General features: G+C 38.0%; 2 protein-coding genes across 2 annotated transcripts; both read left to right on the top strand.

Moving 5' to 3' along the window:
• The first annotated feature begins 1,928 nt into the window (after positions 1-1,928).
• Positions 1,929-8,900, top strand: LOC108718528 (mas-related G-protein coupled receptor member D). Its single transcript, XM_018266867.2, has 2 exons — positions 1,929-2,016; positions 7,289-8,900. Exon 2 carries the CDS (start codon positions 7,322-7,324, stop codon positions 8,420-8,422), a length of 1,101 nt encoding a protein of 366 aa, XP_018122356.2. The 5' UTR covers positions 1,929-2,016; positions 7,289-7,321; the 3' UTR covers positions 8,423-8,900.
• A 2,742-nt stretch (positions 8,901-11,642) lies between these two features.
• Positions 11,643-17,403, top strand: LOC108718527 (proto-oncogene Mas). Its single transcript, XM_018266866.2, is given in 4 exon segments — positions 11,643-11,720; positions 13,427-13,521; positions 16,361-17,302; positions 17,304-17,403. Coding segments are annotated over 4 exon segments (1,215 nt in total).
• The last annotated feature ends 958 nt before the right edge of the window (positions 17,404-18,361 follow it).

Genomic DNA, 18,361 nt, shown 5'->3' with positions numbered 1-18,361 from the left:
CCCCCTCCGGCCCCCACTGTGATGCGCCGCTCAGTGCGCATGCATGGATGGCGCCAAGTGCTGAAAACTTTTTTATTCCAAAATCTAGATATATCGAGAGAGGTGGTCTGGGCCGGCGGGGGCCCACCGGGTTTTTTCCTGGTGTCCCGCTGGGCCAGTCCGACACTGCCTGGGGCACCAGAAGAATATGGCAGCAAGTTGATCTGAAGGCCTTACACTATTATTGAAGAAGAGGAGCATCGGCTCTGGGTAGGAAGTAGGCGGCTAGAACACAAGGGTGGGATGCCTAAAAACTTGCCACACATTCTACCTTTCATTCTTCTACTTTTTGCTATCCATTACAACTTTATATCCAGATACTGTACTTTTATTCTATAATGGGCTGTATATTTTGGATTCCAATCATTATTGATCATTTCTGGTACTAGTCCTGGCAGAATATAAAGTCATTTTTATAATTTTATATTCTCTTTAGAATATTTACGTTTACAGAATATATTTCCCTTCCACTGTCCTGAATACATACTGACCTAACTTTTGACTGTAAAGTTTCCTCCAAAATAATAACAATATATATAATTTCTTCAAATGAAAACTTCCACTGTAAGTTGCTAGGGGCAACTACCTTTGTGGATGGCATTTATTAGTGCCTAATTTTAGCAGTACACACACATAAATTAGGTTTTTTGTTTATTTGTGTTTAACTATAAACAAATTACATTGAATTCAACTTTTGGGGGCAACTGATTCCTTTTTGCAAAAATATAACCTAATTGAAAAAAATTAATCCCATCCTCAATTCCTCCATTTTGGGTTTCTCTTATAAGAACAGAAATTAGAGATTCTACAATTGTTGGAATCTTGCTGTCAGACCCTATTATTATTTCTTTCCCTTCATCCTTTTCTAATATGGCATAGTCTTTGTTCCAAGCTATTAATTCTTAAACTTTTATTACAATTCACTTGTGGGTGCCTGCCTTTGAAGCCAATTGTTAAGGCCAGTGCTCCTTTTTGGAAAAAAAAATTACAGACCCAAGAAAAAAGTGCCACAACACCATTTTGGTGAGGAATATGAGTTCTATATCCAAACCAAGGCAAGTAATCCAGTTTTCTCCACTAAAATAGAAATAAGTTTTGTATTAACTATTAGCGTATACATATACAGGTATGGGACCTGTTATCAGGAGTGATCGGGACCTGAGGTTTTTCTGGATAACAGATCTTTCTGTAATTTTTATCTTCATACTTTAAGTCTGCTAGAAAATCATGTAAACATTAAATAAACCAAATAGGCTGGTTTTGCTTCCAATAAGGATTCATTTTTATCATAGTTTGGATCAAACAGAAGGCATTGTTTTATTCTTACAGAGAAAAAGCAAATCCTTTTTCAACATTTTGATTATAATCAAGTCTATGAGAGACATCAATTCCGTAATTCGGAAATTTCTGGATAACGGGTTTCCAGATAATAGATCCCTCAGTTTTCCCTCTATTCAACATTGTTAGAAACCGATCCCCTTGAAGCCATTGATTTGCCAATTTGCCTAACAGGAAGGATGAAAAATCAAAAAGTTATTATAAAAACTGTATTTATAGCTCTTGATTTTTGCCTGATTGTAATAACATTTGTATTTATGCAAATATTCATCATTGTATCCTAACAGGAAGGAAGAAAAATTTAAAAAGTTATTATAAAAACTGTAATTATAGCTCTTGATTTTTGCTTGATTGGGGTGACACCCATGAAGTTACCTTGTTTGCAACACTGTATACAAATTAGAGCTTTATAATATGTCATAGCAGTTTTATAACGCAGTCTCTCTGCCAAGAATGGAAACAACTCATGTGTCTGAGCCTGCCCATATGCCTATTAGACAACTCCACCTCTCTTATTAGTATTCTTAAAGATCCTGATATGTTTAGTATTTCTGTCATTTTAACGAATTACTGGCAGGATATAGCCCAGTGCCTGGAGAGTTGCTTATTCTTTGCATGAAGAAGAGAAAGAACTTGCTGGTTAGTATAATAGGTTCTATTAGGCATTACACTGATTTTTGGATCTTTTATACAAAACTTCAGAGGAGGATGCTGAATATTTTGAAGTTAGGGAAATATTTTCTTCTTTCTTAACAGTAGCGTTAAAATCACATACTAACATAGGACAATTTGTGCTTATTCCCTCCCTCATGCCTTCATTGTTTTCAATTTAACGTGATAGACAATTTTCATTTGGGCTTCATTTTGTAAATATTTACCTTATTGTTCAGCAGCTTGCCAGTTTAGAATTTCAGCAGCTATCTGGTCTAGAGTCAATTTTCTGTTACAGCCTGGAATATGAATAGGAGAAGGCCCAGATTTGTAATTAAAAGTAGTAACTACAATTGAGAAATTATAGCAAATTTCTGTGGATAAGTAGTTTTCAGATGTATGGGAACTGTTATCCAGAATGCTCGGGACCTGGGGTTTTCTGAATAATGGATCTTTCCGTAATTTGGATCTTATTTGTTGGATTAATTATATCTTAGTTTGGATCAAGTACTGTGTTATTATTACAGAGAAAAAAGAAATAATTTTTAAAAATTTTGATTATTTGGATAAAATTGAGTCTATGGGAGACGGCCTTTCTATAATTCGGAGCTTTCTGGATAATGGGTTTCCAGATAACGTATCCCATACCTATATAGGTGTGTAAAAGTAGTTAACAGCTATATTTTAAACATTGTAAGTCTAGTGTTGAATTGGGCACAAAGTTATGCTTATTTCAACACCATTCATAAAAACGTTCCTGTGCTCATATATACTCCTTGTACTTAGTTACATAGTTAAATCGGGTTGAAAAAAGACAAAGTCCATCAAGTTCAACCCCTCCAAATGAAAACCCAGCATCCATACACACACCCCTCCCTACTTTCACATAAATTCTATATACCAATACCTATACTAACTATAGAGCTTAGTATCACAAAAGCCTTTGATATTATGTCTGTCCAAAATATCATCCAAGCCACTCTTAAAGGCATTAACTGAATCAGCCATCACAACATCACCTGGCAGTGCATTCCACAACCTCACTGTCCTCACTGTGAAGAACCACCTACGTTGCTACATATGAAAGTTCTTTTCTTCTAGTCTGAAGGGGTGGCCTCTGGTACGGTGATCCACTTTATGGGTAAAAAGGTCTCCTGCTATTTGTATATAATGTCCTCTAATGTACTTGTAACGTGTAATCATGTCCCCTTGCAAGCAGCTTTTTTGCAGAGAAAACAACCCCAACCTTGACAGTCTACCCTCATAATTTAAGTCTTTCATCCCTCTTACCAGTTTAGTTGCAAGTCTCTACACTCTCTCCAGCTCATCTATATCCCTCTTAAGGACTGGAGTCCAAAACTGCACTGCATACTCCAGACGAGGCCTTACCAGGGACCTATAAAGAGGCATTATTATGTTTTCATCCCTTGAGTTAATGCCCTTTTTTATACAAGACAGAACTTTATTTGCTTTAGTAGCCACAGAATGACACTGCCCAGAATTATACAACTTATTATCTACAAAAACCCCTAGATCCTTCTTATTTAAGGAAACTCACAACACACTGTAATTTAGTGTATAACTTGCATTTATATTATTTTTGCCAAAATGCATAACCTTGCATTTATCAACATTGAACCTCATTTTCCAGTTTGCTGCCCAGTTTCCAAACTTACACAAATCACTCTGCAAAGTAGCAGCATCCTGCATGGAACCTATAGTTGTGCATAATTTAGTATCATCTGCAAAAATAGAAACAGTACTTGTTTCAATGCCCACCTCCAGGTCATTAATAAACAAGTTGAAAAGCAAGGGACCTAGTACAGAGCCCTGCGGTACTCCACTAACAACACTGGTCCAATTAGAAAATATTCCATTTACCACCACTCTTTGTAGTCTATCTTTTAGCCAGTTCTCTATCCAGGTACAAATACTATGTTCCAGGCCCACATTCCTTAATTTAACCAGTAACCTTCTGTGTGGCACTGTATCAAATGCTTTAGCAAAGTCTATGTAAATCACATCCACTGCCATCCCAGAATCGAGGTCCCTGCTTACCTTCTCATTGAAATTAAGTTAGTCTGGCAAGATCTATTACACATAAAACCATGCTGGCACACACTCATAGTTATGATTTGCTATAAAGTCTCTTAGTCTCTTAAAGTATCTTATCCTTTATTAACCCTTCGAAAAGCTTTCCTACCACTGACACCAGACTAACTGGCCTATAGTTTTGATGCTGAGAACAGGATCCTTTTTTTTGAATAGAGGCACCACATTAGCAATTTGCCAATCTCTCGGCACTATGCCAGACCTCAATGAATCCTGAAAAATTAAGTAAAGAGGTTTGGCAATCACAGAGCTAACTGTATCCAAACGAAATGTGAGGGTCTCCAAAAAATACGAAAACAAATGTAAAAAAGTAGAAAATTTATAAGGACATGATACCTGAATTTTCTACTTTTTTACATATGTTTTCATATTTTTTGGAGACCCTCACATTTCGTTTGGATACAGTAAACTTGACTTTGCACCTTGGGACTGAGGTGAACTGTGAGTGTTTTCTCCTTCATTCTTTACTTTAATTGGTATTTTTGATTTAATACTTTTTCATTAAGTGGTACCACATTTATTTATTTTTATGTGGCAGCAGCACTAACCTTCATTTTTATAATCACAGAGCTAATCTCGCTAAGTACCCTTGGATAAATACCATCTGGCCACGGACCTTTGTTTAGCTTAACATGTTCTTGCGACTTGCAAGTACTTATGAGAAGTGCCAGTTATTCTGATTGGCCTCCTCTGATAATTGTAGGGAGCCCTACTAGTCTTGAGGTGGTGGCAGTTCAAGCGGATACTGACTTGCGTTAACAGTTAAACAAGTAGCACTGTGCCCAGAGGAAAGAAATTATGTACTTAAGACTACAGCTTCCTATCAAGTATTGTATTTGGGCAATACATCATGTTTCACACAACATTCCACCATTTTTACAAAAAAAGAGTTATGGGCAGATTTAGAGTTCACCACTTTATCTTCATTCCTATGGGATTTTTAGAAGTGGATAAAATCAATGCTGAAACATAGAGTTAACACATTGGAATGAAGAGAGAGTGCGTGATAGGGCATGTTGCCTCACTTTCTGCTACGGTTTTGATTATTTAACAAGTTTAGCTTCTAAACAGCAGCCCAAAGCACACGGAGCATTTGCATGTTCAAAGACACTCAAAAGATTGCTTAACAAACTCACAAGATAAGGGGTCTCCTGTGGACAATTCTGAAGGCATAGATCATTAGTGTTCCATATAAACTACAGTTCCAGATGCCAGAGAAAAGTCATAGTAAGGATGTGTCAATATCCCTGAGTTATGCCACTACAATTTACCCCTTATATGGAAAACCTGGTGTTCCCAGCATTGCTATATAGACCCAATACCTGTAAGAAGAGATCTCATATTCAATAATCATAGATACAAATACAAAAGGAATATTATTTTTAGACAAAAGCTCTTTTACCTTAACAAAGGCCATTGAAGGTGACATTAAAGATGAGCACAACCTTACTCTCTTAAATATTCTTATAGGTAAAGCATGATGGTAAATAACTTAAAGGGGATCTAAATACTGTTACTCTGCACTGTTCAATCAAACTTATACTTAGTTGTTGCTGTAGTAAAAAATCCAGCATACATTATCATAATGTAAGTTAAGGCATGATGGGACCTGTAGTCCTGCACCATCAGGATTGTATTCTTAAATTAAAAATGCTCAGTAATACTTCCCCAGCTCTCCAGAGCCAGCAGCTGCATTAAAATGCAAAATAATCCTTCAAGTAGAATCTAGTTATTTGATAATAAAAGTAAATATTTACAACACAGTTCTGCATATGTGTACCGTTTTCCAAAGATCTACTATTATGCTAGTGATACAGCTTCAGGTGGGACAGAATTGTGTGGCCAAGATACTAAGAATAACTATATAACTGCAGCTGTTCCATCCCAACAAGTCTCCAATCCGAGTCCCACCTGCAACTGGAGTTGGAATCATTAAACACAACTTTCCTTGTGCTGGACATGTACAGTTTGTCCTTTAACCCATGATTGATTACATGCTTATCTATTGAAGCCAAAATTACATAATAATCTTCATATGAAATAAAAGCAAGATGACTGACATAATTCTAGCAGTCATCATTTTCATTGGTGATTTCAATTGTATAATTTAATTTTTGGTCTGCTATAGAGAACTAGGGTGTGCAGAGGGACAGATTTGAGGTTGGGTTTAGTTATTCTTTTAAAACATTATCTAATTTATAATCTTGATGTTTCTCTTCAGAGCAGCAACAGTATTACTATGCTATCCCTGCCAAGCTACCCCTTTTGGTCTGTACTAAAGGCTGTTAATCCTTGTGCTTTTGTCTTGACTTCACTTATTTCCCTGATCCTGTGATTATGAACCATAGCATTTCTGTAAGGTTTCCAACTTACGCTGACCATGCACAAACAGACCATTATCCATGTATTATGGGTATCAGTTGGTCCAGGGATCAGGCAGGTTTGAAAATTTCATATGCTGATGCACCATGTCAGCCAAAACAGTATTTGCATACAATTCAGTGAACACAAGTCTGATACTTCACCCTGGACCTGGTGGTACCTGCAGAGTTCCCACAATGTAGGGCATGAATCTTAATGAATTGAGTTAATGTGCACTTTTCATTGTATCTTTAGAGCTCCTGCCAGAGGCGGGCCAGGCAGGCCATGTGCCCTAGGCAGCCCAGCCAGCTCGCCCCCCTCATTTCCCCGTCACGCACGCATGCGCAGTAACATAGTTGCACGCATGCGCATTACAGCCGATCCAGCTTCCCGCGCACATGCGCAGTAAAGCTGTTCCACGATCGCCACGATCGCATACATCGTAACACCACTCAAACTCATTTGTGCATGGAATAGTGCAAGCAGAGATCCAGGTGGGTCCTGTCTAGGGGTAGGCAGAAGAGGTAGCTGTCCAGCGCCCCCCAATTGTTGCGCCCTAGGCAGCTGCCTCTTCTAGTTCCGGCACTGGCTCCTGCACTTGTAGATATCTTTGTAAATGACCCATAGTGATTCAGGCATGTGCCAAACCTTAATTTCCTCTGCTTCAAAATGGCATTTATTTTACTCAATTGGCACTGCTGACATAACCATATCTGGATTGTATATGATTTTGTATGTTATAGTTCAAACTGTTAATAACTGTTGTTTGTATATGTTTGTATAACAGGGGCATCAGAAGATATTTTAAGAGGTTGCTGTTATGACATCTAACGACACAATGACATCTAACGTCACAATGACATCTAACGTGTCAATCGCATTATTACAATTACAAGATACCGTCTATTTTAATGAAAGTCAAGTTCCAGACTCTGTCATACATTATACAATAGCAGCTGCTGTTGCCATGTGCCTCTGCCTCATTGGAATTGTGGGAAATATAATAGTGTGCTGGTTCCTTTTATTCAGGATTCAGAGAAATAAATACACTGTTTACATTATGAACTTAGTTGCAGCTGACCTGCTGTTACTCACATTTGCTGTTTTAGTAATGATGGTCAATATAAACACATTAGTTGGTAGCAATCCTGATTTTAAAGGCAATGCTGAATTTGATACTTTCTTAGAAATAATTTATGATCTTTCTTTATATTCTGGAATGTACTTTCTAACAGCTATCAGTATGGAGAGATGCATTTCTGTGCTTTTTCCTCTTTGGTATCGTAATTATCGCCCAAAGAAACTATCAGTAATAATGTGTGTTTTCCTTTGGATTCTTGGATGCACAGAAAGTCTCATTAAAAACTTAACATGCCCCTCAGAAGATTTTAGGAGTCAGACACCAGTTTGTACAGGAGTAGAGATTATGACATTCACTTTAAGCATTTGCATCTGTCTACCACTAATGATCCTTTCTAGTGTCACTCTTCTGATTGCTATAAAGAGGACCTTCAGGGATCGATACCCACCAAGACTTTATATCATCATTATTGCTGCCGTCTTTATTTTCATCTTGTCAGTGATACCAATCAACTTCCTCTGGTTTCTACTGTACTTCAGACGTTTACCTTCAATACAAGATACTCTTGGCCTATACTTTGCCAGTATAATAAGTGCAGCTCTCAGTTCTACTGCCAATCCATATATTTACTTTATTGTTGGAAGAGTGTGGAAACAGAAATCCAATAATTCAATTCATGATGCTCTTCATAGAGCCTTTAAGGCAGAAGAGGATGAAAAGGAAGATCTAAAATGTGAAGAAGAAAAGACTTCATCTAACACTGGTGAAACAAACAGCACTTCCTGTAACAGTGATCAAACACAGAGTTCAAATGACACCAATAAGGAAAATATCTTGTGAGCATGTGCTATTAAGGTTTTTAATAAATTAGTATACTTCCCACTGGATGGTTTATGTTATATAAATGCTACAGAAATGTACAGGAAAACCAAACATTAAACAAATAATGTGGAATATCATGAGAGAGGATGAACTATTAACAAACTTTTTAAGTGAATTTGAAGAATCTGAATAAAATTAAAATTTAATTCCTATTTTTTTTTTATAAATCAGCCATTATCATAACATTCTTTTTGTGTAAGTGCATAAGAGCTGTTGTACGATGTTATCAGGCAGAACAAAAAATGAACGTAAAAAATGACATATTATACATTCATGTGTTTAAAGTCATATAATTAGGCTTATATACATACAAGGCAGAAATTATGGATCAATTTGGTGCAAATGTGAAGAAGTGTGGCCTACATACATCAGTTCATCAAATCAGCAGGAAGGTCGAATTGAAATTTGGATAGAAATAAAAGCAGAAACTACAGTCCACCCTTGTCAGATTCTTCTGCTCACCTTGAACATCTGGAAGTTGTTATACTTATGCCATGCAGTAGTGTAAGACTGAAGAAGAGACTTTCAATATCTCCGTTCCTAGAGGAGGGTTGCTGCTGAGATATTAGGAATATTTTTTCCTACACATTTGGTCCAGCAGATGTACATTATGGTTATGTTTGTGAGAGGAAGAGATACATATGTTTACAAAGTAAACAGGGGGCACTGCTTCAATGAGGCAAGTAGAGAAACAGGCCTCAGACATAAACGCCCCACGAGTTAGAAAGCCGGAATCTCTGGTTCAAAGGTTCTGGTGGCTCCAGGGTTCCCTTATGTCGATAGGTGAAGAAGCACCTGGTTTGGAAAAAGGGAAAGAAGGAGAAAGCAGCAATGGCAAGCACAACTATACGGAAGTGCAAGGATTGCATTTTGACACTAGTTACTTTGATAAATAGGGTTATGATGGATGGCTGCTGAGCTTGCTGGTACAGGTACAGGGGGCAGTAATATAAATGAAAAAGTGTTGTACACTTTCTTGCTCTCTTTATTTAAAAACCACCATGGTAAGGAGGGAAATGGTAATGCAGGACAGGGGGCGCTGAGTAAAGCTCTTGCCTAGGGTGCCGAACTACCTTGTGCCTGCCCTGGCAAGGATGTCACTCATATGTGAAAAAAGTTAAGTCATATTAAGACATACCCATAAATCCATATGCCTCCTCCTCCCCTGTGTATAATACAGTACCCCAGCATATGATTAAACACCTTAGGGGCCACTAACAATAATTTTCAAATGCTAACAAACCCCCAGAACAAATACCAAAGTATGACACACACAGGGAGCATATAGAAGGCAGAACAGAGCAGGAGACAGGAATCAGGACCAATCTAATATGTACTACATACAGTGACACAGTGCTGGTGCCCCATTAGCATTTTGTATAAAGTGTGAACAGGTGAACAATGTGGGCAGTTTCAGTCTGGGTCTCAGGAGTGAACATTACAGGGCTTTAGGGGTGTGAACAATAGAGGGGTCACAAGTGTGAACAATACAGAGGATTAGTCTGAATGTGAGGTTTAGACAATGCATCAGTATCAATACTGGGATTAACTGGCCCCTGCATTGTTTACACCTAAAATTCAGACTGTAATCCCCCCTTCATTGTCACACCTGCAACATCTCATTTGTTCAAACCCCTAAAGCCCTGTATTGTTCACACCTCAAATGAAGACTGAAACTGCCCACATTATTCACCTGTTCACACCTCATACAAACTGCTGGAGGGGCACCAGCATTGTGTCACCGTATGTAGCACAGTATGAAGTGTTCATTTTAGAGTGGTCCTGATGATGTGATGTAAGACTGGTAGGGTTTGTTCTGGGGTTTGTTAGCATTTGGAAATTGTTGTTGGGGCCCCTAAATATTTAATCATGTACGGGGGTGGGGGGAGCTGCGTTATCCACAGGGAGGAGGAGGCATTTGGATTTAAGGGTATGTTTTAAAATGACAAATTTTTCACATATGAGTGATGAGTTATATCCTTGCAGTGAGCACCAACCATTTGTTTTCTTGGTGTGCAACCACAATTAATGTGGCTATGGTCTTAAAAGTTCTTGTGGTAACATGGGTGTGGTTTTATGGGATCCGTTATCCAGAAACCCCTTATGCAAAAAGCTCAATTAAAATTTTTAAAAAAAACTATTTCCTTAAGGTATAAAGATCTAAATTACGGAAATATTTGTTATCCAGAAGACTCCAAATCCCAAGCATGCTGGATAACAGAACCCATACCTGTACTTATCTAGGCATCTAATTCAACAAGGTTCTAAGTCTTACTTCCCTCTCTTATAATTATACATTAGAAAATGTGGAAATTCCAATACAGTTAAGGTATGGAATCTGTTATTCAGAACTATCGGGACTGGGGGTTTTCCGGATGAGGGGTCTTTCTGTAATTTGTATCTCCATATTGAGTCTATTAAAAAAATAATTAACCATTTATTAAATACAAAAGGATTGCTTTACCTTCAATAAACATTCATTGTATCTTAGTTTGGTTCAAGTACAAGACATGGTTTTATTAAAACAGAAAAAAAGTTGATAATTTTGAAAGATTTTAATTATTTGAATAAAAAGCTATGGGAGATGGCCTTCCCATAATTTCAGCGTTTTCTGCATAATGGGTTTCCAGATAATGGATCCCATACCTGTACTGTCTATTAAAGGTGTATATAATATGTTCTTGTCATGTCTTAATAGGAGTCAAAGCAAGGTGCCAAACAAGTTATGTTAATTTTCCTTATAGGAAGAAGTATGACTGGTTTTACTCTACTGACTTAATTCACTTATGAGTAAGAATATTTAATGAATACTTGATTCAACAAGAAAAAGCAGCTCTGAAATCATTTCATGCAGAGAGAAATACTCGTAGTGCAGAATGCTGTTTTCTTCATTGTAATTTAACAGTGTATACATTTATACATATATATAAATTTACAGTATATGCACATTTGTACCAATAAAGTATTGCTTGTGTACACATTGTTGTCATCAGAATACAAATAAATTAAAGAATTAATTTACATTCAAGATTGGGGGCCAAATGTTTAGAGATTCATGGGAAAAAAACAGAATTTGATCAGTTAGTAAAGTGATAATTTGAATCCAACTCTTTTCTATGATTTCCTATTCTTGGCCCAAAGCAAGGTTTCCAGCTACGAAGCAGAGTGCGGTAACACTATGACACTCTCTTACATGAGCCCTCGGAATGTTGTGTTGAGGAAGGGAGCAGAGTTGTTGTACTACACCTCTCATGATGTAAATTCAGGGAGTTAGGACGCCAAAGGTTCTTGAACACTAGCAGATATTTAATTTGCATATAAGGAGTAGTATTCATATAGTACTGTATATAAATTAAGGTAGATGTAATGAGTTATTTTCATTGGCTGAGCAGATGTAAAGTAGCACCATTGTGGAGATGGAGTTGGTAGGTTTACGTTCACCTGTTGAAAAACGGGATAGTACACCAGATCCCCTCCTCTTCTTTACTGGGGCCTTGTGCTCCAGGTTCCCCAGCAGAATACGCCCTGAATGTAGTGTTGGGTAATACATGGATCATAGAAGCATAGCAAAGAATAAAGGCTCAAACTTCCACAAATGAAAAACAAAGCTGGGGATGAAACAGGTTGGTTACGCTGTGAAAAAAGTCCAGGGAATACAGAGAAAAGTACCACAGAGACAGGCCATAGTCAGGCATAGTCATAGTGAGGCAGGTAGGGCCCTGGTGCAGGACGCGCATCCCTGGCCCAATCACACCCCCTCCACCCCCAGTAGTTACGCCACTGCATACAATAGTGCTGGATAACTCCAGACCTAGCGTCAGTAGATATGCGCAACAATACATACATCACCATGTGTATGTCATGACCCAAGTGCAAGCAATTGTCAAAACACACAACCAGCAACCCACAAGCAGCAGCATGCCAGTTCAGCAAGTGGCCTTACAAGTAAAGTCTGAAGAGTCATGTGCTCTGACCTAGTTTATAACACATATAACAGTAAATAGTCACTACCATCTGGCCAATATGAAAAGTTATCCCACCCTGGGGCATAGGTTACATGTACTGAAACACTCTTAGCTGTTATGGGAGTTTCCAAACCAGTAGGGGATGTAATCTAATGGGTCCCTACACTTATATTAAAGGAAGCTGAAAACTAAAATCATTGGGGCACAGCCAAGTTGCTAGGCACCCGTCCTGATACTAGTGGAATGCTTCCTACTCTAATACACTTCCTTTAAGGTACTGCTCCTGTTCTGGTGTCAATGGATTGATCTGTGCTGACCTGGGTGAGTAGAGAAGATATTTCTATTGCAGAAGTACAAATATCTCTAAAACCTTTAAAAAATTGAGTTTTTGGATTATTACTAGAGAAAAAAAATCAGAAAACCTATAAAAGTCTGAATCGCTAAAACAGTCCAATAGGATCAGCGCAGGTCCCATTGACTTCTATCGGACCTTGACTGCATTTACTTGGAGAAGTTTCGTATTAGAGTTTTCCGTGGTTTTTACACTTAATAAATCTTTAACAAAAGTTTTTTTTAGCGACAAAATATAATTTGTAAAAAAAGAAATCCGAATGTCACTATGTTGGTGTTTAACCAAATAATACCATCTATAGTGTATATATTACTAGCTTACAAATATAGGCACAACTAAGAAATCTGACCACCAACAGATAATATCTGGGTGCTCAGATCCCAATTTCTCAAATCTCTTGGTTAATGTGGAAGAAGCGGAGAGCAAAATATGGTGTGTGCATTTTTTCTTTTGTACCACATCATGTGTTGTGCGTGAAGCAGACTGCAAGGTGAATTTTTGGCGCCATTTCTCTAAACTTCTCGCCATCACGAAACTCAGAAATTTGCAGAGAAACCATACATGGTGAAAAAAGTTGCTTATCTCTTTTCACCTTATTCCATTTCAATCATGCATGCCAATATGTTATATATGTTTTTCTTTTAGGAAAATATTCAAAAGGCCACAATAAAAACTAACAAAGTGCCTCATCACCATCTTACAGACTCTCCACAGACTTTGCCTCATGCATGTCCACTATTGTAACATTTTGGATTTTCCACTGCTTTCGTTAAACATTCTTCAGAGGAGTTTACCCCTTCCTTTTTGTGTTCCACATCATCAAATTCAATGGCACATTCTTTTGCCAATCTTAAACCTCTTGGTATTATCTTATGTTTCTATTTCCATTTCTTTGTCATATAAAGAATGATTCCATACCTCTTAATAATAATAATGGTTATCTATTGACCTACTCAAACCAGCAACATGGTTTATTTGAGCAGGGCAATAGCATTATAAAATATAGCTAATATGGTGCTTCTTGTTAAAGAACCTTACTAAAATAGGGCCAAACTTATCAGCTAGTAGCTACTGATGTCTAGATATTAATTCAATCTGTCAGCAACAAAGTGTAAATAATGTTTATAAACCCCACAAAAGAAGTCAGTTCTGTTCTCTTTTCTCAATCAACGCCACCTCTCTTATTAATAATCAAAATAATGCCTAGTTGTTTTGTATTTTTGCCATTGTAACAAAGTACTGACAGCATAAAGCCCAGTACCTTAAAAGCGGCTTATTCTTTGCACAAGGACCAAAAGAAGAAGTACTCGCTGGTAATTATATAAGTAAATAATTCTGTAAGTCATCAAATTGGATCTTTTATTATTTTGGGTTTTTGTTTGGAACTTCAGAGGGGGACACATTATTTTCAGGGAAGGAATATGCTACCTTCTCAATATGAACATTTACTAACATACTAATGTAGGGGAATTGGTGCTTAGCCCCCTTCCCAAAACCTTTATTGTTTTTACAAATTACAAGGCACAAATTGTAAACATGCTTTTCCTAACCACATAGTTTTTTGCACCAAAATAGACACCTTTTAAAAAAAAAAGTGCATATTAATTTAATTGGCTTCCGATTCAGGTTCTGCAAGCAAAGCCCCTGCCTCCACATTATGGGAGTTGTTTAGCAAAAATTTTAGAGGTTTGTGAGTTTTTTTTTATACCTTGAATGAACTCACAACTGGGATGTTTTCTGATTTAAGAAAAAACTCTAATGGAAAAAACTTGAATCAGTGAATTCAAGATGAAGAACCTGAACACTGAAATGAATCGAGTTTTCAGCCAAAAAAACTCGAAACACTCAAATGAATCGAGTTTTTGAATGAATACTCAAACATCATGAAGGCTACAATTACAAACAACTTCAAATGGTTGAACGGACCTCTGCCATAGACTTTTACATAACCTTGACAGGTTTTAGCTGGAGTATTTTCAGATTCAAGCTATTTCCAGGTTTGGGGTATAATAAAACCATGAAAAATAACCCCCTATGTGTTGTGATAAGAATAAAGACCCGAAAACACAGGGTTCATTTAAGACCCCTGGGGGTGTACAAAAACACTTAGGGGAGCAAGAGCAAATATTTTGAAAAGTACACATTCTGATAAATCAAAAATGAACAACTATACTAGCAAACTGCTAAGCAATGATACAAAACTTAGAGCGTATTTATCAGTCAAAACTTGAATTTTTGGGTTTAAAAAAAAAAAAACCTCAAATCTCTTCAACCATTTGAAGATGGTTGTAGCCTTCATGATATTCAGGTATTTTTTGGTGGGTTTCACTCGAAAACTATTACTTTGAGCAATTCCAGTTTATTTCCCCCTGAAAATTCAATCAATTATGCTAGTGATACAGCATATAGGTGGGACAGAAATTAGTGGTTAAAGCACTAAGGGGCAGATTTCTTAAGGGTTGAATTGAAAGTTATAATTTTTTATGGTTCAAAACTGTCAAATTCAACTAGGGAACTATCCAAACTTGATTAGTGTTTTTTTTTTAAATTCAAATTAGATTTTCAAGATTTATCATACTCTGGCCCTTTAAGAATTGAATTCCAATATTCGCCCCCTAAAACCTGCTGAATTGCTGTATAAGTCAATGGGAGTGTTCCAGTGAGCAATTTGAAGACGTTTTCAGCCTTCTTGACATTCGAGGTTTTTCTTTAGAGAAAAAAAACTCTAATCTGATTTGTCCGAGTTTTTACAAATCAATTTAATAATAAATTTCTCGAAGGCTTGGTGGGTTTAGTTCCCCTTTAAAGCATAATCTAATTTGTAACCTTAATGTTTCAGTTCAAAGCAGCAACAGTTGCACTATGCTACACCTACCAAGCTGTCCTTTTCAGGCTGTACTTAGGGCTGTTCCTTGTGCTTGGCTTTTTTCCCCAGATCCTGATCTTGTTTATATGAACCATAGCTTTTTCAAAACCTTATGCAAAAAGATAAAATCTTTCAAAATGAAGTTTTATACAATTATATTTGTGTACAGTATATGCTGGCCCACAGATGCTGACCGATATCTATGTCAGGGCCGGAACTAGGGTTAGTCAGAGAAGGTACCTGCCTAGGGCACAACAAATGGGGGTGCTGGGCAGGTACCTGTTCTGTTTATATGTTCTGCTCTGCCCTCCCCTCTGCCGCTTTCTCCTCCCCTGCCCTCCCCGTCTGACACTCTTCCCACTCCGACCCTGCCTCGGCTCTTTCCCCTCCCCAGCCCTCCCCGTCTGATACTCTCCCCACTCTGGCACTGCACTCTTCCCTCAACGTCACAGTGCGCACAAACATTTTCACTCACACTCGCAAGGGGGGGAGCGAGATTGTCTGCCGGACTTCCTAGGGTGCGCGATCCCCTACAATTCAACTGCTCCAAAATGGTAATTGTCTAAATATCATAAGTAATGGCATCGTTGATATGACCATGTATTGATTGCAGATGATATTGTACATTGTAGTTCAAACTGTTGTTTGTATATGTTTGTTACAGGTGATTCTGAAAATATTTTAGCAAATCTCAGGGGTGACTGTTAATGAAGAAAAAAGGCAGCTAACCACAAAACCACAACACATTTTAATGATACAGAGTATTCTGATGGAAGTCATGTCCCAGACCCAGATGCAATAAAGTATGCAATAGAAGCTGCTATTACTATAGGTCTCTGCCTGAATGGAATTGTGGAAAATATAATAGTGTGTTGGTTCCTTTTCTTCAGGATTCAGAGGAACAAATACACAGTTTACATTATGAACTTAGCTGTAGCTGACTTGATGTTACTTACAGTAACTGCTGTGTTAATGATGGCCAATATAAACACATTAGTAGGCAGCAATCTTGATTTTGAAGGCAATGCTGAATTTATTACCATCCTAGAAATAATTTATGATCTTTCTCTATTTTCTGGAATGTACTTGCTTAATGTTCTCAGTGTGGAAAGATCCATTTCTGTGTGTTTCCCTCTTCGGTATCGTAGTCGTCGTCCAAAGACACTATCAGTGGTAATGTGTGTTTGCCTTTGGATTCTTGGATGTACAGAAAGTGTCATTGAAAACTTAGCATGCCCCTCAAAAGATTTTAGGATTCGGACACCAGTTTGTAGAGGACTAAAGACTATAACATTCACTTTAAGCATTTGCATCTGTCTACCACTAATGATCATTTCTACTTTCACTTTGATAATTACTATAAGGAAGACCTTCAGGGACCGATACCCACCAAGACTTTACATCATCATTATTGCTGCCATCTTCATTTATATCTTGTCAGTGATACCATTCAACTTCATCTGGTTTCTAATGTACTTCAAACTTTTGCCGTCAATACAACATACTCTCAAAATATACTTTGCTGGTATATTAAGCACATCTTTCAATCCATATATTTACTTCATTGTCGGAAGACTGTGGAAGCAGAAATTCAATCATTCAATTCATGATCCTCTTCATAGCGCCTTCAAAGTAGAAGAGGATGAAAAGGAAGATAGAAAATACTTCACCTAACAGTGGTGAAACAAGCAACACTTCCTCTGACATTGGTCAAACAGAGAATTCAAATGACACCAATCCAGAAAATATCCTGTGAGCATGCTCCATTAAGGTTGTTATACCCTGGACATAAAGGTCTTAGCATTCTTCACATTGAAATATTAAGGTATCAGAAAAACTACTGATTTGGTACCAACAGATATGGCCATTGAGATCTTCTAAGCTGGAGAAAATGCACATGTGCAAACCTGAGCACAATGGGAATGTACAACATGCTGCAAACTTCCACCGCCTTTTGGCATCCTGGAGAGTTTAGTCCTGATGCTGTCTTGGCCTGCACAGCATCTCCTAATGGAAAAAAAATCTACAACATCCAGAATTCATATACACAAATTGTGCCAGTCTGCAGCCTTTGACATCAGGTATAGCTCAGCCTCTCCTCTAATGTTAATGCTTTCCACAAGTCCCAAACTTATTTTCGGTCCACCTTCTATGTTGTCAGGCTCCTTCCGCTCTCTTGTCAGTGAGGGGGAGTTACTGGTAGTAGTGTATGAGGGACTGGAAGGAGTTGCAGCACTATGTTGCACGAGATAAGGTACTGGGGAAAAAATTAAAGGGCCATAGCATAGGCATTGGAGGCAGCAGATTGTCTTAGGGAGAGAACAGGGTAACAAAAAGTGACAGCAGAATAAGGTAAGATGATGCTTTTGACTGGCCTAAATGGTAAATCACCAGATAGGACTGGTATTACTAATTTACCCTCAATGTACTACCCATGGGTGGATTTTGATTAAGGCTTGGGGAGGCTTAGCCGATAACTTCATGTGTGCCTCCTTCCCTTCACACGTCAGAAATCTCCTCACCCCTCCTGCTGGATTTACTGTTGCTGCCTGCCTGGCCAGTCTCCAGGCAGTGTCCACCGAAACCCTCTCCACAAGTAGCAGTACAACCGCCACGACTGTGCTCTCAGGAAAAGGCCTTTTTCCATCCCCCTCTGCAAATACCTTGCTTGTGTCTCCTGCTGCCGGCATTCTTAGCCAACCGGACAACGAAGC

This window comes from Xenopus laevis, chromosome 6L, assembly GCF_017654675.1.
Source record: "Xenopus laevis strain J_2021 chromosome 6L, Xenopus_laevis_v10.1, whole genome shotgun sequence".
In the NCBI taxonomy this organism is placed as follows: domain Eukaryota; kingdom Metazoa; phylum Chordata; class Amphibia; order Anura; family Pipidae; genus Xenopus; species Xenopus laevis.
Note: the sequence above shows the minus strand (reverse complement) of the source record. Positions and strands in the feature narration are given on the sequence as shown.

Coding starts and splice junctions, on each gene's coding strand:
- LOC108718528 (XM_018266867.2), top strand. CDS start 7,322: ATGACATCTAACGACACAATGACATCTAACGTCACAATGACATCTAAC.